The 17,444-nt window shown below is 36.3% G+C and overlaps 5 protein-coding genes, 1 long non-coding RNA gene and 1 pseudogene across 9 annotated transcripts in view; 4 read left to right on the forward strand and 3 right to left on the reverse strand.

Moving 5' to 3' along the window:
- Positions 1-270: 270 nt before the first annotated feature.
- LOC104717759 (superoxide dismutase [Fe] 1, chloroplastic) lies at positions 271-2,386 on the forward strand. 2 transcript variants are annotated; one of them, XM_087469217.1, is made up of 8 exons: positions 271-384; positions 628-709; positions 1,163-1,351; positions 1,432-1,603; positions 1,689-1,756; positions 1,852-1,878; positions 1,988-2,011; positions 2,104-2,386. In XM_087469217.1, the coding sequence occupies exons 1-8, from the start codon at positions 278-280 to the stop codon at positions 2,209-2,211; spliced, it is 777 nt and encodes a 258-aa protein (XP_087325343.1). In that variant the 5' UTR covers positions 271-277; the 3' UTR covers positions 2,212-2,386. The 2 variants fall into 2 exon arrangements, with proteins under 2 accessions (XP_087325343.1, XP_019086026.1); XM_019230481.2 differs by having other exon boundaries at positions 347-526.
- A 3,175-nt stretch (positions 2,387-5,561) lies between these two features.
- LOC104717760 (putative respiratory burst oxidase homolog protein G) lies at positions 5,562-15,393 on the forward strand. The gene is made up of 11 exons (XM_010435387.3): positions 5,562-6,155; positions 6,240-6,396; positions 6,512-6,560; positions 6,791-6,904; positions 7,000-7,431; positions 7,685-8,077; positions 13,678-13,889; positions 13,988-14,090; positions 14,182-14,234; positions 14,421-14,938; positions 15,055-15,393. The coding sequence occupies exons 1-11, from the start codon at positions 5,741-5,743 to the stop codon at positions 15,162-15,164; spliced, it is 2,556 nt and encodes an 851-aa protein (XP_010433689.2). The 5' UTR covers positions 5,562-5,740; the 3' UTR covers positions 15,165-15,393.
- Positions 8,273-12,531, forward strand: LOC147935863 (uncharacterized). Its single transcript, XR_015568489.1, has 2 exons — positions 8,273-8,493; positions 12,130-12,531. It is a non-coding gene; the product is annotated as an uncharacterized LOC147935863 (long non-coding RNA).
- LOC147935864 (uncharacterized) lies at positions 8,578-9,420 on the reverse strand. Its single transcript, XM_087470207.1, has 3 exons — positions 9,388-9,420; positions 9,087-9,326; positions 8,578-9,009 (listed from the first exon to the last, which is right to left on the reverse strand). The coding sequence occupies exons 1-3, from the start codon at positions 9,418-9,420 to the stop codon at positions 8,734-8,736; spliced, it is 549 nt and encodes a 182-aa protein (XP_087326333.1). The 3' UTR covers positions 8,578-8,733.
- LOC104708577 (uncharacterized) lies at positions 9,383-12,904 on the reverse strand (annotated as a pseudogene). Its single transcript, XR_015568487.1, has 4 exons — positions 12,556-12,904; positions 9,870-12,458; positions 9,676-9,781; positions 9,383-9,588 (listed from the first exon to the last, which is right to left on the reverse strand). The product of XR_015568487.1 is annotated as an uncharacterized LOC104708577 (transcript).
- Positions 13,068-17,444, forward strand: part of LOC104720131 (bidirectional sugar transporter SWEET14-like) — a 37,899-nt gene continuing 33,522 nt past the window's right edge. The window contains exon 1 of the mRNA XM_087469221.1: positions 13,068-13,639. Within this exon, the coding sequence (XP_087325347.1) occupies positions 13,596-13,639 (44 nt within the window). The 5' untranslated portion in view covers positions 13,068-13,595. The remainder of the gene's footprint in view (positions 13,640-17,444) is intronic.
- LOC104717761 (magnesium protoporphyrin IX methyltransferase, chloroplastic) lies at positions 15,472-17,374 on the reverse strand. Of its 2 annotated transcripts, XM_010435390.3 has the most exons (3): positions 16,655-17,374; positions 16,133-16,540; positions 15,472-15,793 (listed from the first exon to the last, which is right to left on the reverse strand). In XM_010435390.3, the coding sequence occupies exons 1-2, from the start codon at positions 17,207-17,209 to the stop codon at positions 16,157-16,159; spliced, it is 939 nt and encodes a 312-aa protein (XP_010433692.1). In that variant the 5' UTR covers positions 17,210-17,374; the 3' UTR covers positions 15,472-15,793; positions 16,133-16,156. The 2 variants fall into 2 exon arrangements, with proteins under 2 accessions (XP_010433692.1, XP_087325346.1); XM_087469220.1 differs by lacking the exon at positions 15,472-15,793 and having other exon boundaries at positions 15,845-16,540; positions 16,655-17,291.

The raw sequence follows: 17,444 nt of genomic DNA on the forward strand, positions 1-17,444 counted from the left end.
TATGTTCATATAGATGTGAAAACCATTATAATTTCAGACTATTCTACAGAATTCTAGAAAATAAATAAGACAATAAACTTTATTAGTTTAAGATAAAATTCTACACACATAATTGCATTTACATAAAACTAATTTGTAAAATATTATAAAAAACTGATGTCCATAATTTGTTATCCAATTATGACGACACAATGAGTCAATAGGAGCCACGAAGAGAGAAAAAAAAAATGTACTGCAAAAGGATAATGATAGTACAAATGATACGTCGTACTGCCACATGTACGACGCAACTCAATTACCAAAAAGCAGAGCCATCCATAAAACTCAAAACACACACAGATTCCACTGGCGTGTGCTCTCCTCACTTGTCCTTAGAAACTTGAGGTACTCATTCTCTATCTCTCATCTACTTTTTTTGTAGTTCCTGTTCGAGTTTTTGTTGTCCAACAAATGTCTTTCTCTTCTACATAGACATTTCATTTGTATTTGCTTGGTCTTCCGACAACATACAAAGTTCAAAACGCATGTATACATTCTTTTGTATTTTGTAAGAATTATTGATTTATTTATCTTTTTTAAAGATAGGGTGCATCTTGATAATTGATGTTATGTTGTTTTTAATTGCAGCTTCAATCTTAAAGTATTAAGTATGGCTGCTTCAACTGCTGTTACCGCAAACTATGTCCTCAAGCCACCTCCATACGCTCTGGTATGCATGATTTTATTGATATGTTTCTTCCAACCGATTGCAATTTTCGGCAAATGTCATTTTGTTTATGGTTAGATTAGATTTTTGCTTACTACCTACTAGATGATATAAGTTGTTATGCCCAAAGTAGCCTTCATAATACCTTTTATCCTCTCGTCAAAGGCGTTACAAATGAAGTTTCATCAGCTATTATTATTAACACAAAACCAAAAGTAACAATGCGTTACAAATTAAATGAACTCCTCTAACTTCACAATGGAAGAAAACATAACTCATATTAATTTGTGGTTAGTGTTTTTTTCCGAAAATTCGTTGAATAAATAAACTACTATATGGGAATGGGAAATTTGTATCAATATTTTTTGGGTTCATTTATTTTTAAAAATATGCTGATTTTATATTGAGTGAGAGAGCAATTTTGATGAAATGTTATGTGGTATAATTACTGGAAAGGATGCTTTGGAGCCGCATATGAGCAAACAAACTCTGGAGTTTCACTGGGGAAAGCATCACAGGGCTTACGTGGACAACCTCAAGAAGCAGGTTCTTGGAACCGAGCTTGAAGGCAAACCCTTAGACCACATTATCAACAAAACCTACAACAATGGCGATCTCCTCCCTGCTTTCAACAACGCTGCTCAGGTCATTACAAACCCTTTTTTTAGTTTGAGCTTATATAATGTGTGTGTGATTGTTTAGCTGATTGGTTGTGTTTATTACAGGCGTGGAACCACGAGTTCTTCTGGGAATCAATGAAACCTAATGGTGGAGGAAAGCCATCAGGAGAGCTTCTTGCTCTGCTTGAAAGAGATTTCACTTCTTATGAGAAGTTCTATGAAGAGTTCAATGCTGCTGCAGCCACTCAGTTTGGAGCTGGCTGGGCCTGGCTTGCTTGTAAGTGTTTCAAATTTAAGAACCTTACATTTATACTTACTTTACCTTCTTCCTTACTCTTATTATCTCTCTGCTCTAAATTCAGATGCAAATGACAAACTCAAAGTAGTGAAAACTCCAAATGCTGTGAATCCCCTTGTGCTCGGCTCTTTCGTAAGTTTTTTCATGAAAGAACTTGAATACACAATTTAGTTGATTAGTAGAGATCACTAAACTTAATCTTAATCTTGGCTGTGATTTTCTTGCAGCCCTTGCTTACCATTGATGTCTGGGAGGTAAGTAAACTCCTTTTTGTCCCATACCTAATCCAGTGTTTGTCCTAAAACCTATTTTTCTGACAAGTTTGTTGATTTTTTTCTTTTCCCTTTTGGGTACATCGAACAGCATGCTTACTATCTCGACTTCCAGGTAACAACTTATTCAAAAACATAAGAAAACGCTTTTCTTCATCGGTTTATTTGTTTTGTTGATTGTTGTAATCTTATTTGTATAACGAGCAGAACCGGAGACCAGATTACATAAAGACATTCATGAACAACCTTGTGTCTTGGGAAGCTGTTAGTGCCAGACTTGAGGCCGCAAAAGCTGCTTCTTCCTCTTCCGCTTAAGCAGAGAGTTCTGAACAATATGACTTCAATGAATTCTGTATTATTGAAGTTTATTAATAAAGTATTGGTCAATGTAATGTAATAAGGACGCAACTTTGTTGTATGTGTGACAAGAGTCTTTCATGTAGAATTTTGCACCTGTGCAATGAACAATTACAATGCTCTTTTTGTGGTATTTTTGGGTGTGTTTGAGTTAAGTTTTCATTATCTGTTTCAAAAGCACGGTTCTCTATTTTGTAGAAAGTTGAAAGGGATTCCTATTTCCTACTAGCCATCAGTGAACAGAACCTTCCCATCCTCTAGGTCGAGTAGCTGCTGTTTCATTAGTATTCCTTTGTTCCGTGGGAATAGTAGGCATGTATGTGCCGGCTGGTCGCTTGAGTAGTACTAGTACTACATGTGACGGGCCCATTAATGATATGAAGTCTAGCACGGCTGAGCGGTTGAGCCAATTAAAATTTTAGGTATTGATTAACTTAAAAAATATAATTAATAAAACTAAAGTATATTTTTTTGGTGAAATAAAACTAAAGTTTATACACATACTAGGCAAAGTTCCACGGTTTCCATGAGTTAATATTCTATAAGACTATATAATATATATTCACATACTATATGATTCACTATTTAAATTTTTAATATAATAACATTTTTTATCTATAGTAAATATTTGTTGTCTTAAATTTTTAAAATCTTCAAAAACTAAACGCTTACACATAAAATATTCTATGTGTAATATTGAAAAGAGTTTTATCTATTAGAATTAGAAACAAATTTATGAATTTTTTTTCTTTATAAATATATATTGTTAATGGAAAGTAATTATATAAATTATTTGTGTTTAAAATTCTGATAGCTTGAAAGTATATGTTGAGACTTTTAGAGCTCGTGCGTGTTTTCCTATTATTGATTTAAGACTCATTTCAAGATGTATTAATTTCAATATATCTTCAAATTAAGGCAATGCATATAGTTGACAAAAAAAAAGGCAATGCATATAATTAGGGTGTCATTTAAGTCAGTGCATAATCAATTTGTCACAATTACTCCAGATTGTGATAAATTGGAGTAAAAAAAAAATTGTCACAATTACTCCAGATTTTCCAAAGTTAAAAACTAGTGCTGAATATATTTACTAATTTCCATAATGTCTATATTAATTTAATATCTTCTAAACTAGTATTGAATGTAAAAAATCAATGCATAAATCTATAGAATGGTTTTTTGCATTAGTTTATACATTGAATTGATTATAAATCAATTATAAATTGTTGACAAAAAAATCAATTATAAATTATTACATAAGATGAATATGGTTTCCATATGTACATATACATATGTATATGATTATGAACTTACGAAATGAGGAGTTTAAGGATCATGTTTTTTTTACTAAATGATGTTTGACGATGATGTTGTGTGATGATGCAATTGTTTTGACTTGATCTTGTTTGATTGTTCTTTGTTTGTACAGTTCTCGATACAATATGTTTAGACAGCCAGGGTAAGGCCTCTGCACCTTACCGAGTTGGACTATATGTTCCACTCTGCTGAGCACAACAACAAAGTTGTTGAGGAGTTCCAGTTGTCTCTTCCAAAGCAAATTCCTAGGCTTGAAACTGGTGTTTTTAGGGTGGGCTAACAGATCTTTGAAGACGGGAACACATGGATACCAAGCTATGACGTTCACCTGGTAAACTAAGTCTTTTTGTCATATGTTATTTATATTTATCTCACCTGTTAGATAAATATAAATTTCACATGTCACGAGAAAAAAAAGTACATGGTTCAATTTCTGAAGTTTAAATAAAAGATGGTAGAATTAGCATCACACATAGTAAGAGATGTTTCTAATGTCAGGCTTAACTTGAATTTACTTGATAACTGTTTCTGTTTTTTTTACTTGAAAATGTTTGATTGTTGTATTTGACTTGATGATGTTGTTTGATTGTTGTTTGCTATTTTTTTGATGATGCTATCGTTTGCTGTTTTTGATGATGTTATTTCATTTACTCGATGATTGAGAGATGTGTTTTTTTAACTTGAATTCTGATTTTGCTGTTTTTGATGAGTTTTTTATTGATGTTTTCACTTGATGCATATTTGTTTGTGCAATGTTTAACTCATTAATCCAAAAAGTTAAGATTATGATCTTGTGCATTTTCGAGGTAGACTACATCTTCCATTGTGCTCAACACAGCAACAATATTGTTGTAGAGTTCCCTTTGACTCTTTCAAAACAGATTTCGACGAATGAAACTGGTGTTTATCGGGTAAATCGATAAACCGTCAAATTAAAGCCAAGAATACTTGGATGATTTTTACTAAATTTTATAGTTCCAAAATCAATGATATCGATGACTTGCTCACCCCCGGATTAGTCCAGTTCTAAATCTATTATTAAAAAAAGAAAGATAATGGTAGACATGAAATTCTTTTAATTATAAATGTGTATGAGTGTTTTATTGTGGAGCACCTGCATTGACAAAGGAACGAAAACATCTAGCTTTGGAATTCACACACAAGACGAGAACAAAATTTTCCTTCCATAAAGAGAACTTTTAAAAAATGAAAGATATACGCACAATGCTGATAAAGCGCATGATGGGATACACAATCAAACAATTGTGGAGTATGTTTGTTTGTGTTTATAAAATTGAATTTGTGGTGTTTTGTTTTTTAAAAAACAAACTCTAAAATAAAAGGTGTGTTCTGATGATGATTATTTGAGTATATATTTTTAAAAATCTTATTCCATATCCAAAAACCAAGTTTAACATAAGTTTATATTGTATACTATATATCATCTTGAAAAACAATTATGTTTACAATGTTACCGTGGGAGACTTGAACTATGTAAAACAAAAATGTTAATGTAACATGGTATGGATTTTGGAAACAATTAGTTCAAGATCAGGAAAAGTAGAAAAGTAAAAAAATCCCTTTCGAGAATTAGTTAGACGTTGGTCTTTTAATTTATATTTTGACGTTGGTGTTTTCGGAATTAGAGCTTTTGATGTTGATAGATGAATGATTAACGAACGATGTATAAAAATTGACAATCATGTTGTATTTTTTTTTTTTAATCGGTAATGAGATTTTGTGGTATTCGGTCTTCAATTAATCAACCAATGAAAAGTTACAACAAAAATGCAAATACAAAATCGTGGGCCTAAGTAAGTGTATACACGTTTCACGTTTGTCTCAATTTGTTTACATTATGTTGGAATATATTATGTGCGTCTGTTCTGTTGATTGTCTTACGAGCCTCGCCTCTTATAATATAAAAAATGACTTGGCGAATATTTTTGGTCGTCTCATCATCTTACAACCCAAAGACTCAGAGATCTAAAAAGAAGAATTTTTTTTTTTAGGATTACACACTTAAAAGTTAAAGTTTGCTTCTAAATCGTCCCTCCTTTTACTTACAGAGCATTGACTTGAGATGCAAGAAACACATTATTCCGTTTAATCGTCTTTTTTTTTCTTTTTTCTTCTTTTGCTCCCGTTTGGTTTTCACGTTGAAACAATGGAGAGAGTGAGCTTTGAATTACCGGACTATCATCACTCAGACAGAGAGGCTGAGAAGAGCAGCGATGTAGTTCCGTTGACCAACGAAAACCTGGAGATGGAAAACCTTAGAAACACGGCGGTGGATGAAGAATCGAGCGTGAAGGAAGATACGGAGCTGATGACGCAGAAACGAAACGGTCGGGTGAAACTTACTAACAAGCTCAAACGCTTGAAATCATCTGTCTTTGGAGAAAGCAAGCCAACTGGCTTGGACCGTTCAAAGTCAACGGCTGGTCGGGCTTTGAAAGGGCTCAAGTTCATCAGTAAGACCGACGGTGACGCTGGCTGGAGTGCCGTGGAGAAGCGGTTTCTTAAGATCACGGCCACCACTGGTGGATTGCTACTTCGGTCAAAATTTGGTGAATGCATAGGTAAAAATATTAATCACTAGGGTCTGAATTATATTTAAGTTTGGAAAGGATTTGGATCTAAATAGGGATATTAACATATCGCAGGGATGAACTCAAAGGACTTTGCTTTGGTATTGTTCGATGCATTAGCTAGAAGACAGGGTGTGACAGGGGATGTGATTGATATGGACCACTTGAAGGAATTTTGGGAACAAATAAGTGACCAAAATTTTGATTCCAGGCTTATGACATTTTTTGACATGTGATTTTTTCAATCATTATAATGAGTTTTGTTCTTTTCGTTTCATTTATCTGGTTTCTATACAAGTTATGGTGATGAATGTAAAGTTTGAGCCAAAGGGTTTGTGAAACTGCAGGATGGATAAAGACGCCAATGGTAGACTGACGGAAGACGAAGTTAGAGAGGTAACAGTTTTTAAGACTAATTATGAGGACTTGATTGTTTTTCACACATTGATGATATCTGATCATTTTGCTAAATCCTGTAAGTTCATTGGAAAAAAAAACAAAATTTACATGAACCCAAACGCATACAAAAAAAGTCAACATCTTGATATTTGTCTTTGAGAAATACCTGATAGGTGAGATTAAATTTGTTGATCCTCTGTTGTGTATTCTTTTTTGTGTGTTGGCAGATCATCAACCTTAGTTCATCTGCCAACCATCTGTCATCTATCCAGAAAAAGACTGATGAATATGCAGCAATGATCATGGAAGAGCTTGACCCTGATCATATGGGGTACATCATGGTAAACTTTGATGATGATGATCTGAAAACCAATATTTGTCTTTCCAATATATGTAATTTCTATATGTAATTAACTTTGTGGTGACATTAAAACAGGTGGACAGTCTTAAGAGATTGCTTCTACAAGCGGAAACACAATCTGTAAGCACAATTAGTGAAGACAGAAAGGAACTGAGCGACATGTTAAGTGAGAGTCTCAAGCCTACGCGTGACCCTAATCCGTTGAGGAGATGGTATCGTCGACTTAGATTTTTCATACTGGATGGCTGGCAAAGAATGTGGGTGATCGCGCTATGGCTCACCATTATGGCCATCCTCTTCACGTACAAGTATATCCAGTACAAGAATCGAGCTGTGTATGAGGTGTTGGGGCATTGTGTGTGCTTGGCCAAAGGTGCAGCAGAGACGCTGAAGCTAAACATGGCCTTGATTTTGTTACCTGTATGCAGAAACACTATCACGTGGCTTAGAAATAAGACTAGGTTTGGTGTTTTTGTCCCTTTTGATGACAACATCAATTTTCATAAGGTAAAACCACACAAATTTCTAGTTATATTTTTAACATTTACGCTGGTTTAGTGATTGAGGAATCGCCATATCGCTCTGAGGATGTGACCAAATCTCGTCTATAGTACTTTTATGCTGGCAAATACAGACGTTTTAAATGCTAACAAAAAACATAGTTTATACACATTCTTCGCAATATTATGTTAACCTAGCTAGATATACAAGAAAACATTTTATCATTTATATAGTAGTAACTTGACGCCTAAACAAACAGGTTATAGCGGTGGGAATTACGGTAGGAGTAGTCATACACTCCGTGGCCCATTTGGCTTGCGATTTTCCACGGCTAATCGCAGCAACTCCCGAAGAATACATGCCTCTCGGAAAGTTCTTCGGGGAGGAGCAACCGAAGAGATACATGCATTATGTGAAGTCAACAGAAGGAATAACAGGACTCGTAATGGTTCTCTTGATGGTTATTGCTTTTACACTGGCTCTGCCTTGGTTTAGGCGGGGGAAGCTAGAAAAAAGGCTTCCTGGGCCACTTAAGAAAATCGCGAGCTTCAATGCCTTCTGGTACACTCACCATTTGTTCGTTGTAGTCTACATTCTCCTTGTCCTTCACGGATACTACTTGTACCTCAGTAAGGAATGGTACAAGAAAACGGTGAGTATACTTCAGTGTTAAACATTTCCAAAATCGTTGAAACACTACAACAAATATGCACATTGTTAACCAGAGAAAAACGCTATCATAGGTCTTTGATAGCGTTTTCATGAGCGCTGTTTTAGGGCACTGTTATTATATGTACCCCATATACAATAGCACTTATTACGTATGCTATGTTATAAAAATATAACATAGCTTTAAGAAATTGCTATATTATCAAGATCATAATTTTGAAAAAATTTATACAACATTTGTTTTTTCGTGCTATGTTATAGTTTTATAGCATAGCTCTAATAAACTGCTGTATTATCAAGATTATAATTTTGCAAAAATTTATACAATATTTAATTTTTCGTGCTATGTTATACATATCTAATATAGCTGTTGCGAAATGCTGTTTTATCTTGTTTACTGTGCTATGGTATATTCTTTTATCATAACGTTTACCTGTACTTTTATAGCATTTTCTGATATGTGATTATAGCACACATAACCTGTTTTATAAAATCTCATAAAATCTGATTAATAAACGTCTCAGATCCAAAATACATAACAAAAGTCTCAAGAACATCAGTTTACCATCAAAGTCTCAAGAACATCCAAAATAAACAAGCAATCTCAAGTACTTAACATTACACAATAAAACCATCAGTTTAAGACATAATGACCTTGTTCTCTGGCCAAGCAATGCAGGAGCTAAGTGCATCTTCAATAATCTCTATTTCATCGGATGGCCTCCAAACTTTTACATTTTTCACCTTCACAACATCTATCCACACTTTAACTGCATTAGAACCCAAGCGAGTAAAGTGAACCTTATGTTCTGGATCATTTGTTCCCCATCGTCCTTCAGCCACAACCCTATTCTTTTCAGTTAAATCCATCAACTTGCACTTCTTATTCTCCTTGGAAATAACTTTATTAATGCGCTGCCATGTTTACAATATAAACCATCAGTCATCATATAATTAACAAAAACAACTTCATAACATATGAAAACACTTACTGGAGACTTCCTGAGAGGAGACTGTGATGGTAAAGTATTCTTTATTGGTGATATTGGACCCGTTGCATCATCAACAGGAGACTCAGAACCAGATGCAGACTTAGAAGACATAGATGCAGATTTGGCCTGCGATGCAGCCTTTGAAGCTGTTGCTGAAGTTTTGGACTCTGTAGCAGACTTAGAAGCTGTGGCTGCAGACTTGGCCTTTGATGCAGACAAAGAAGCATGTGATGTAGCATTCTGACCAGTTGGAGTTGAGGGATTTTCAAAATCAACCTTACTCAGGGGCCAAATCAACTACTTGTGAAGTATCCTTAGCACTAGATCTACACATAGCCGTTGCCTCATAATAAACACCACTGTTCTGACTCTGCCTTTCAAGTGAGTATGTGTGAAAACGTTGTCCATTAACTATATAACCAGTATAGGACCTTGCAGTACACCGTGGACCATATGCTAGCCATTTAACTATGTCTTCATGTCCATCAGAAGTAATAGATATCTACAAAATTAAACAGACTAATCAAAATTATGAATGAGTCTACTATAGATTTATAAACAGACTCATCAAATTCATAACTTTACTCACCTGTCCTTTTAACCAAGCAGCAAAATTCTTAGAATGCATAGACCATAAATATGTTGCATCACGTCTACACCTTGGATTTGAGTCTTGTAGATATTGCAAATGCATACTACCAAATCATAAATACGAAAAGAAACTATCAGCAGCATAATTTTGACCTTATAATTTATAAGGAATGAAATACACAAGTAACTTACTCCACATAATGATCAAAGGCAGCTGTATTTTGAATGACAGCAAGATGGGCTATATTCTTCTCCATTTCAGTAAGAGTGAATGACGTTCCTGCTGATATTGGACGACCTTCTAATATAGAGCTGTTCACATACTCTACATTCCTCTCAGGTTTTTCTTCTACATTGGTTGTCTTTTTCAGAAACTCATTACAAAACAGCATGCTTTCTTCTGCAAGATATGACTCTGCTATACAACCCTCTGGTCTTGCAGGATTTCTTACAAAATCTTTTAGAACTTTCATATACCTCTCAAATGGGTACATCCACCTAAAATGCACAGGTCCTCCTAGTCTAGCTTCTCTTCCTAGATGAACAGTCAAGTGTACCATGATATCAAAGAAGGTTGGAGGGAAAAACCTTTCAAACATACAAAGCGTTTCTACAATTTCAGCTTCCAATACTGTAATAACCTCAATATCAATAACTCTCTGACACAAATGATTGAAGAATGCGCATAGCCGTAGTATTGCTGTTCTAGGACCTTTTGGTAACAATCCTCTAAGTGCAACCGGGAGAAGCTGTTGCATCAAGACATGATAATCATGTGATTTCAGACCTCCTACCTTACACTCTTCTACTGAAACTCCTCTTGAAATATTAGAACAGTATCCATCTGGACCTTTAAAATGAAATAGTCGTTTGCAAAAAATCTTCTTCTCATTCTTGGACAAAGACCAAGGTGCTGCTGGAAGATATGTTCTCTTTCCTTTTGTGGTAGGATGCAACTCTTTTCTTAGACCAAGATGTTGAAGATCCTTACGAGCATTAAGACCATCCTTAGATTTTCCACAATGCAACAATGTGGATACAATGCTGTGAGTCACATTCTTTTCTATGTGCATTACATCCAAATTATGCCGTACTGGTAGATCCTCCCAATAAGGCAGAGTAAATAAAATGGATCTTTTCTTCCACCTTGATAACTCATCTTCATCTACTTCTACTTCCTCATCTTCATCGGATTCACTTTCATCATCATCACTGTCAAACACTGGTTCTTTATAGACAGTTCTCTTTCTCTTCATCCCAGCCTTTTTCACATTTCCGAAATCATTTTGGAAGTTTTTCAGATTCTGATGAACTTCATGACCAGTTAAAATTCTTGACTTTCTCCTATGCTCAACTTTTCCATCAAACCAAGTCTTCTTTTCCCTATATCTGTGTGTTGGAGCCAAACCTTTTCTATGACACATGTAGACATGTTTCCTGCTAAACTTCAACCACATACTATCAGTATTTTTCCCACACATAGGACATCCCATTTTACCTTTTACTTTACAACCAGCAAGATTTCCATACGCAGGAAAATCACTAATGGTCCAGAGAAGCATTGCCTTTAGAGTAAATGTACTTTTACTAAAAGCATCATACGTTAGCTCTCCATTCTTCCACAGATGATTCAAATCCTCAATAAGAGGTTCTAGGTAGACATCAATATTATTACCTGGTTGTTGTGGACCAGGAATCAATAATGTCAACATTATATTCTCCTTCTTCATACAAAGGTGAGGAGGCAAATTGTAGTTTACCAATAGCACAGGCCAGCTACTATAATTACTATTCTTCATGTTGAATGGATTAAATCCATCTGTGGACAGCCCAAGCCGTATGTTCCTTTCTTCAGCTGCAAATGAAGGATACTTCTCATTCATCTGAGCCCATGTAACAGAATCTACTGGATGTCGAAGTTTTCCATCAGTGCTCTTGTTAGTGTAATGCCACCGTAAGTCCTTAGCCATGTCCTCTGATCTGAACATTCTCTTCAGCCTTGGTATAATTGGAAAATATCTTAATACTTTCTGTGGGACACCTTTCTTTACCTCATTAGTCCGCTTATTAGTCTTCCACCGTGAAGCATTACATTTGGGACATTTATCAAGCTTCTTTAACTTCTTTCTGAAGAGGCAGCAATCATTAACACATGCGTCGATCTTTTCATATCCCATATGAAAGCTCTTTAAAAATTTCTTGACATCATACAATGATGTGTGAAAGACATTACCATCTGGCAACATGCTTGGCAATGTCTGAAGCAGTTCATTGAAGCTCTTATCCGACCAGCCATTATGTGTCTTAATCCTAAACAAAGTCACAATAGCCGATAACTTGCTGTGGTTTGAACAGCTAGGGTATAGTGGGGTTTCAGCATCCCGGATCTTTGCAAGGAACTCATCCTCTTGTTGGTCCTCACCCTCTGCAATCTCACTTAAGTCGCCCACAGGTTGGTCAGCTAAGTCACCTCTAAAAGCCAACTCTTGATCAAAAAATTCAGCAGCTTTATATAACTCAAAAACTTCCTCATTCCACTGAGTTGGTTTACTTTGAAATTCATCTACTGACTTCACATCTCCATGATGATACCAATCACTATGCACCTTGTATGCCTCATCCATCCCTCTTATTACAAGATGCTCAACCACAACACTGTTTAACTGTCGTACTACATTACGACAGTCTTTACAAGGACATATTATCATTTCTATGTCACCTAAAGCCGCAGACACATCCCTTACAAATTTCCAAGCTCCACTTTTATAACCAGGATCAGCTCTTCAATGGATAATTAAAGAAAAAAATCATAACTAAAAGAACATCTTAAAGTATCCAAACCCAAAATAAAACCTAATTATGAAATATAATTCCTTACCTGCATAGATGCACCCATGCCTTGTCCAACATTATATGTTATAATATAAATTTTAACCTTTATAGATAAAATAGAGATACATATTATACAAAGCTCACATTAAGCAACAATTCAGACAATACTGCACTACTTCAGACACATACAGATGCTCTTAAACCAATATCTAACTGTGTAAAATCTCACTAATCTAATCACTATTTATACGAATCAGACTCAAAGGACAAAACATAGCAATCACCAATATTCGTGTGTAATAATAATGTTTAACTATTGGTTGAGTGATACTAACCTGTTGTGTGAGTACAGAGAAATGAGAAGCTTCAGTTCCCCAACATTTCAATCACCAACACTTGGGAAAAAAAAAAAATCGTTCAGTTTATGAAGGCGCAAATACTCAAATCCAAAAGCTATTTTTGAGTCAAATCTGTAAATAATCGAACCCTAACAAAACAGATGGATTCGAAACTCCACATTCTCAAAATCTGTAAATAATCGAACCCTAAAAAACAGATAACGAAATAAATCTAGATAAATCGAACCCTAACAAAACAGATAACTAAATCTGACCCTTATCGAAATCAAAAGCTGTTTGAAATCACAAATAATCGAAACAAATAACGAAATTAGGAGGAAGAAGAAAGACATGCCTCAAAAATGGATTCGAGCTATCAATTGCGATGGATATGGAGATTTAGGGCGAAATTGGGGCTTTTCACAAACGGCGAAATTGGGGCTTTTCACAAACGGCGATAAAACTGAAGAATTGATAAGAAATTTAGAAGAATTTGAGCACACACAGAGAATTTAGAAGAAGAAATCTTCTTAGGTTGAGCTTAGGTTGTAACGAGAGAGAGAGAGAGAGTGTGTCGAGTTTTTGGGTTTTTTTTTTATTTGGCGATTAAGTGAATAATTTCACTAAGTATTGGCGGACAAAAGTCACTTTTGTTTCCCGCTACATAATTTTCCTATCATAGCGTTAATAAGATGCTATTAAAAAGTAAGCGAAAAAAAAATCTCATCTTTCATAGCAGTGACGGAAAATGAGCTATATCCGTCTGCTATCAATGTACATATTTGTTGTAGTGTAAAAAACGTTACTAACTTGGGGTTTTTTGTTTATAGACGTGGATGTACTTGGCAGTACCAGTAGCTCTCTATGCATGCGAGAGATTAATACGAGCATTCAGGTCCAGCATCAGGACAGTAAAAGTTCTTAGGGTAGCGGCTTATCCTGGAAAAGTATTGACTTTGCAAATGTCAAAGCCTAAAAATTTCAAATACAAGAGCGGTCAGTACATGTTTGTAAACTGTCCAGCAGTCTCACCGTTTGAGTGGTACGCAAAGAACACACTCTTAATTATGAGTCAACAACTCTAAACCCATTTCAAAATATTTGGATGTGGATTTTATTAATTTATACATATCTCTACAGGCATCCATTTTCAATAACTTCTACACCACAAGAGGACTTTCTGAGCGTTCATATAAAATCACTAGGAGATTGGACAGAGGCTATCCAAGGAGTCTTCTCCGAGGTCCTATATATACACTTTTAAAATCTCTCAAACTTATATACCTTTATCAGTATTGGAGTCGGGGAAAGATAGTTTTGTGTGTATGTCTCAGGTGTCTAAGCCATCTCCGGTCGGAGACACATTGCATGGTGCAAATAGTCCCGGGTAAGTATATTCTTCATATATTATTATATTTTAAGACTAGTCTTAAAATCTAGTATACACTTTACATCTAGTATATATAACTCACCATAAAAGACATGTGTGTGTATACCTAAGAAAATTAATCTACCTAGCTAAGAAAATCTAACGTTGTTAATTTTGAAATGGCAATGACCCCTTCTTCCACAGTTTCCCCAAAATCATGCTTGATGGTCCGTACGGCGCACCAGCTCAAGACTACAAGAAGTACGAGGTGGTTTTGCTGATCGGCCTTGGCATTGGAGCCACCCCGATGATCAGCATTATCAAGGATATTATCAACAATACGGAGACCAAAGAACAGCTCAGCCGAATGGAGAAGGGATCGCAACAGGAGCCACACGTTAAGAAAGAAACTTTCAAAACGCAAAGGGCTTACTTCTACTGGGTAACAAAGGAGGAGGGCACGTTTGATTGGTTCAAAAACATCATGAACGAAATCGCGGAACGGGACAAAAGCAAAGTCATAGAACTACACAATCATTGCACTAGTGTTTACGAAGAAGGAGACGTTCGTTCCGCGCTCATAAGGATGCTTCAGTCTCTAAACTATGCCAAGAATGGTTTAGACATTGTTGCTGGGACAAGGGTCATGTCCCATTTCGCCAGACCTAACTGGAAAAACGTCTACAAACAGATAGCTATGGATCACCCTGGCGCTAATGTTGGTAAGCTCTCATTCTCCCTGATTATATCAACTAGTAAGCGTATGGTTTGGTTGTTGTAATCTAATTAATGACTATAAAGAAAGGATATAAACTGAGAATGAATACATAACGTGCAGGAGTGTTCTATTGTGGAGCACCGGTATTGACAAAGGAATTAAGGCATCTAGCGTTGGAATTCACACACAAGACAAATACAAGATTCTCCTTCCACAAAGAGAACTTCTAAAGACAATGAAGCAATTCTACCCACAATGCTGATAGAGTATAAACGATGGCCAAGAAATTAATGAAAATTGTGGAGAGTTAGTGTGTCATATTTGTGTGTTTGAGGATTGAATTTTGGTTTTTCTTTTTGTGATGATTATGTGAAATGTATGTTTTATGCGCTTTTTGTTTTTGTTTCATTATCTAATATTCAAAACCATGTTCAATATCCTTAATTTTTTTTTTTTTTTGAATTTCACTTTTCACAGGAATGTGTAGAAACGTATAAACCGCACAACAAAAAGCTAGCTAGTCGCTGTGGATAATCCTTTGGAGAACAACTTTTCTCAAAACAAAAATAGAGAAATACAGTACAACTATTCATCGCAGATGCTGTCGTTACATATTAAACAACATTTAACATTTGGCCAAATCAATATTTTGGGGGTCTGCAGAAGTGCAAGTTTGTACAAACAGTCCTAATAGTGTAGGAAGAGTTTATGAGAATCTCTTGGGCGAGTTGTAGGGGATATATTGCATGTCTTCCACGAAAATCCTTCTCGGAATGTGCTATACAATTACGATCTACTGAAGAAGCCCCAAAAGTAAAGCTATCCATCCTCACATCACATGTATTGTCAGATTGGAATTCTGCATCCAAAAGAAAGATATGGAAAATCATAAATTCAAATAAACTCGAGAGGTCGAAAAAAGTTGAAATTCACACCAAGAGGAAGGGATCCATAGATATAGGAGAAGAGGAGAGTAAGAAAAACAGACTTTACTCGCCACTCTTCCTGATAACTATCAATTCTTGAAAGCAACTTAACCTATTCTTGATCCCAAGATCTAGTATAATTATAAATACAATGATCTTGGACATTGGGTGAATACATGCATTCAATTACAACTCTCAGTTCATTATCAGTGACACCATATACTGTTCCATAGAATGAATGATAAATATGAATAGTTTTTCCAAAAACTGACCTAGTCTTTTTTTTTCAAATGGGTCTACATTGGAACAGCTTCAATAAGCCTAGAGAAGTAGAACTGAGTAGTAGTGAGTCCTCTCTTGCTGATTTTCCAGCCGACCTTACGCAAAGCTCTTTCCACATCCGCCTCAGAGTGTAGATAAGCTCTTGTGGCCTTTGATGGCCCTGGGAAAAGCTCTCCAATTCTCTTCAAAATATCATAGTAAAAAGTCTTTGGAGCAAAACTAAGAATCACTCTCTTCTCTGCTAAAGAAGCGAGGTGCGCAATCATTCCATCAGCTTTGTTCTGCGGATAATGTATCAGCACGTCGAGGCATACAACTGTATCATACTTCCCACTTAAGCTCTCTAAATCATTCACTTCAAATCTCGGTATATTCCCTGGTGGTAGTTGTGACTTTGCCTATGCATATTCAAAAACCAACCACAATGATTCAGAATTCGAAAACTAGCAACTCACCTATACTATAGCACCAGGCAGAGAAACTTAGTTCAGGATTGAAATTGGGATTTTTACCTTCATCTCAGCTTCGGCAACCATAGCAGCAGAGATATCGGAAGCAGAGACGATAGCTCCTTCCTTAGCTAAAGGAATCGAGAGCAAACCGGTTCCGCAACCGGCGTCGCAAACCGTAACCCCGGCTAAAGATCTATCTTCCGTAAGCATAAGCATCGTGTTCTCCACCGTCTTAGCGTGGCCGAGTCGGATATCCTTCTGAACACGATTCACTTCATCAGTATCGCCGTATATCTTCCTCCACCTCTCGAACCCGGTGCTATTGAAATACTCCCTCACGACCTCCTTGTCGCCTCCTCCAACTTCCTCCGCCTGCAATTTCCGCCTCCTCTCCGGATCCGTCAAGGAAACCATCGCCGCGAGTGCTGCTACGGATCCGCCTCCTAGTACGGCGATTGTTGTGCTGTCTACGCCGGCTAGGTCGGTGACGGATGCCGCGACGACGGTGGCGGCTCTGCTCCGGGGAGTTACATTGAACTTAGTTGCGTTGGGGAATCTGGGAAGAAACTGAGCGACTGAGGAAGACGGTGACAACAAGGACGGAGTAAACGGCATTATCGAAGTTTAAGGGGAAAGCGGAAGCCACAACGAAGTGAGTTTGGCGCCGTTACAGTGATGAAGAACTGGGTTAACGTTATCCTGGATAAGAAGATAGGGAAGGAGACGATCCACGTTTCGATTTCCATGGGTCCCACTTTAATGCGTCACACTACAAACTTTACTTATTTTAACGCCTCTGACCTTTTATTTACATGAACTTTCGTGTTTTGCCCCTAAGTTTACGAAAAAT

Source organism: Camelina sativa, chromosome 10 (assembly GCF_030686135.1).
Source record: "Camelina sativa cultivar CO46 ecotype springtype chromosome 10, ASM3068613v1".
NCBI classification, from domain to species: Eukaryota; Viridiplantae; Streptophyta; class Magnoliopsida; order Brassicales; family Brassicaceae; genus Camelina; species Camelina sativa.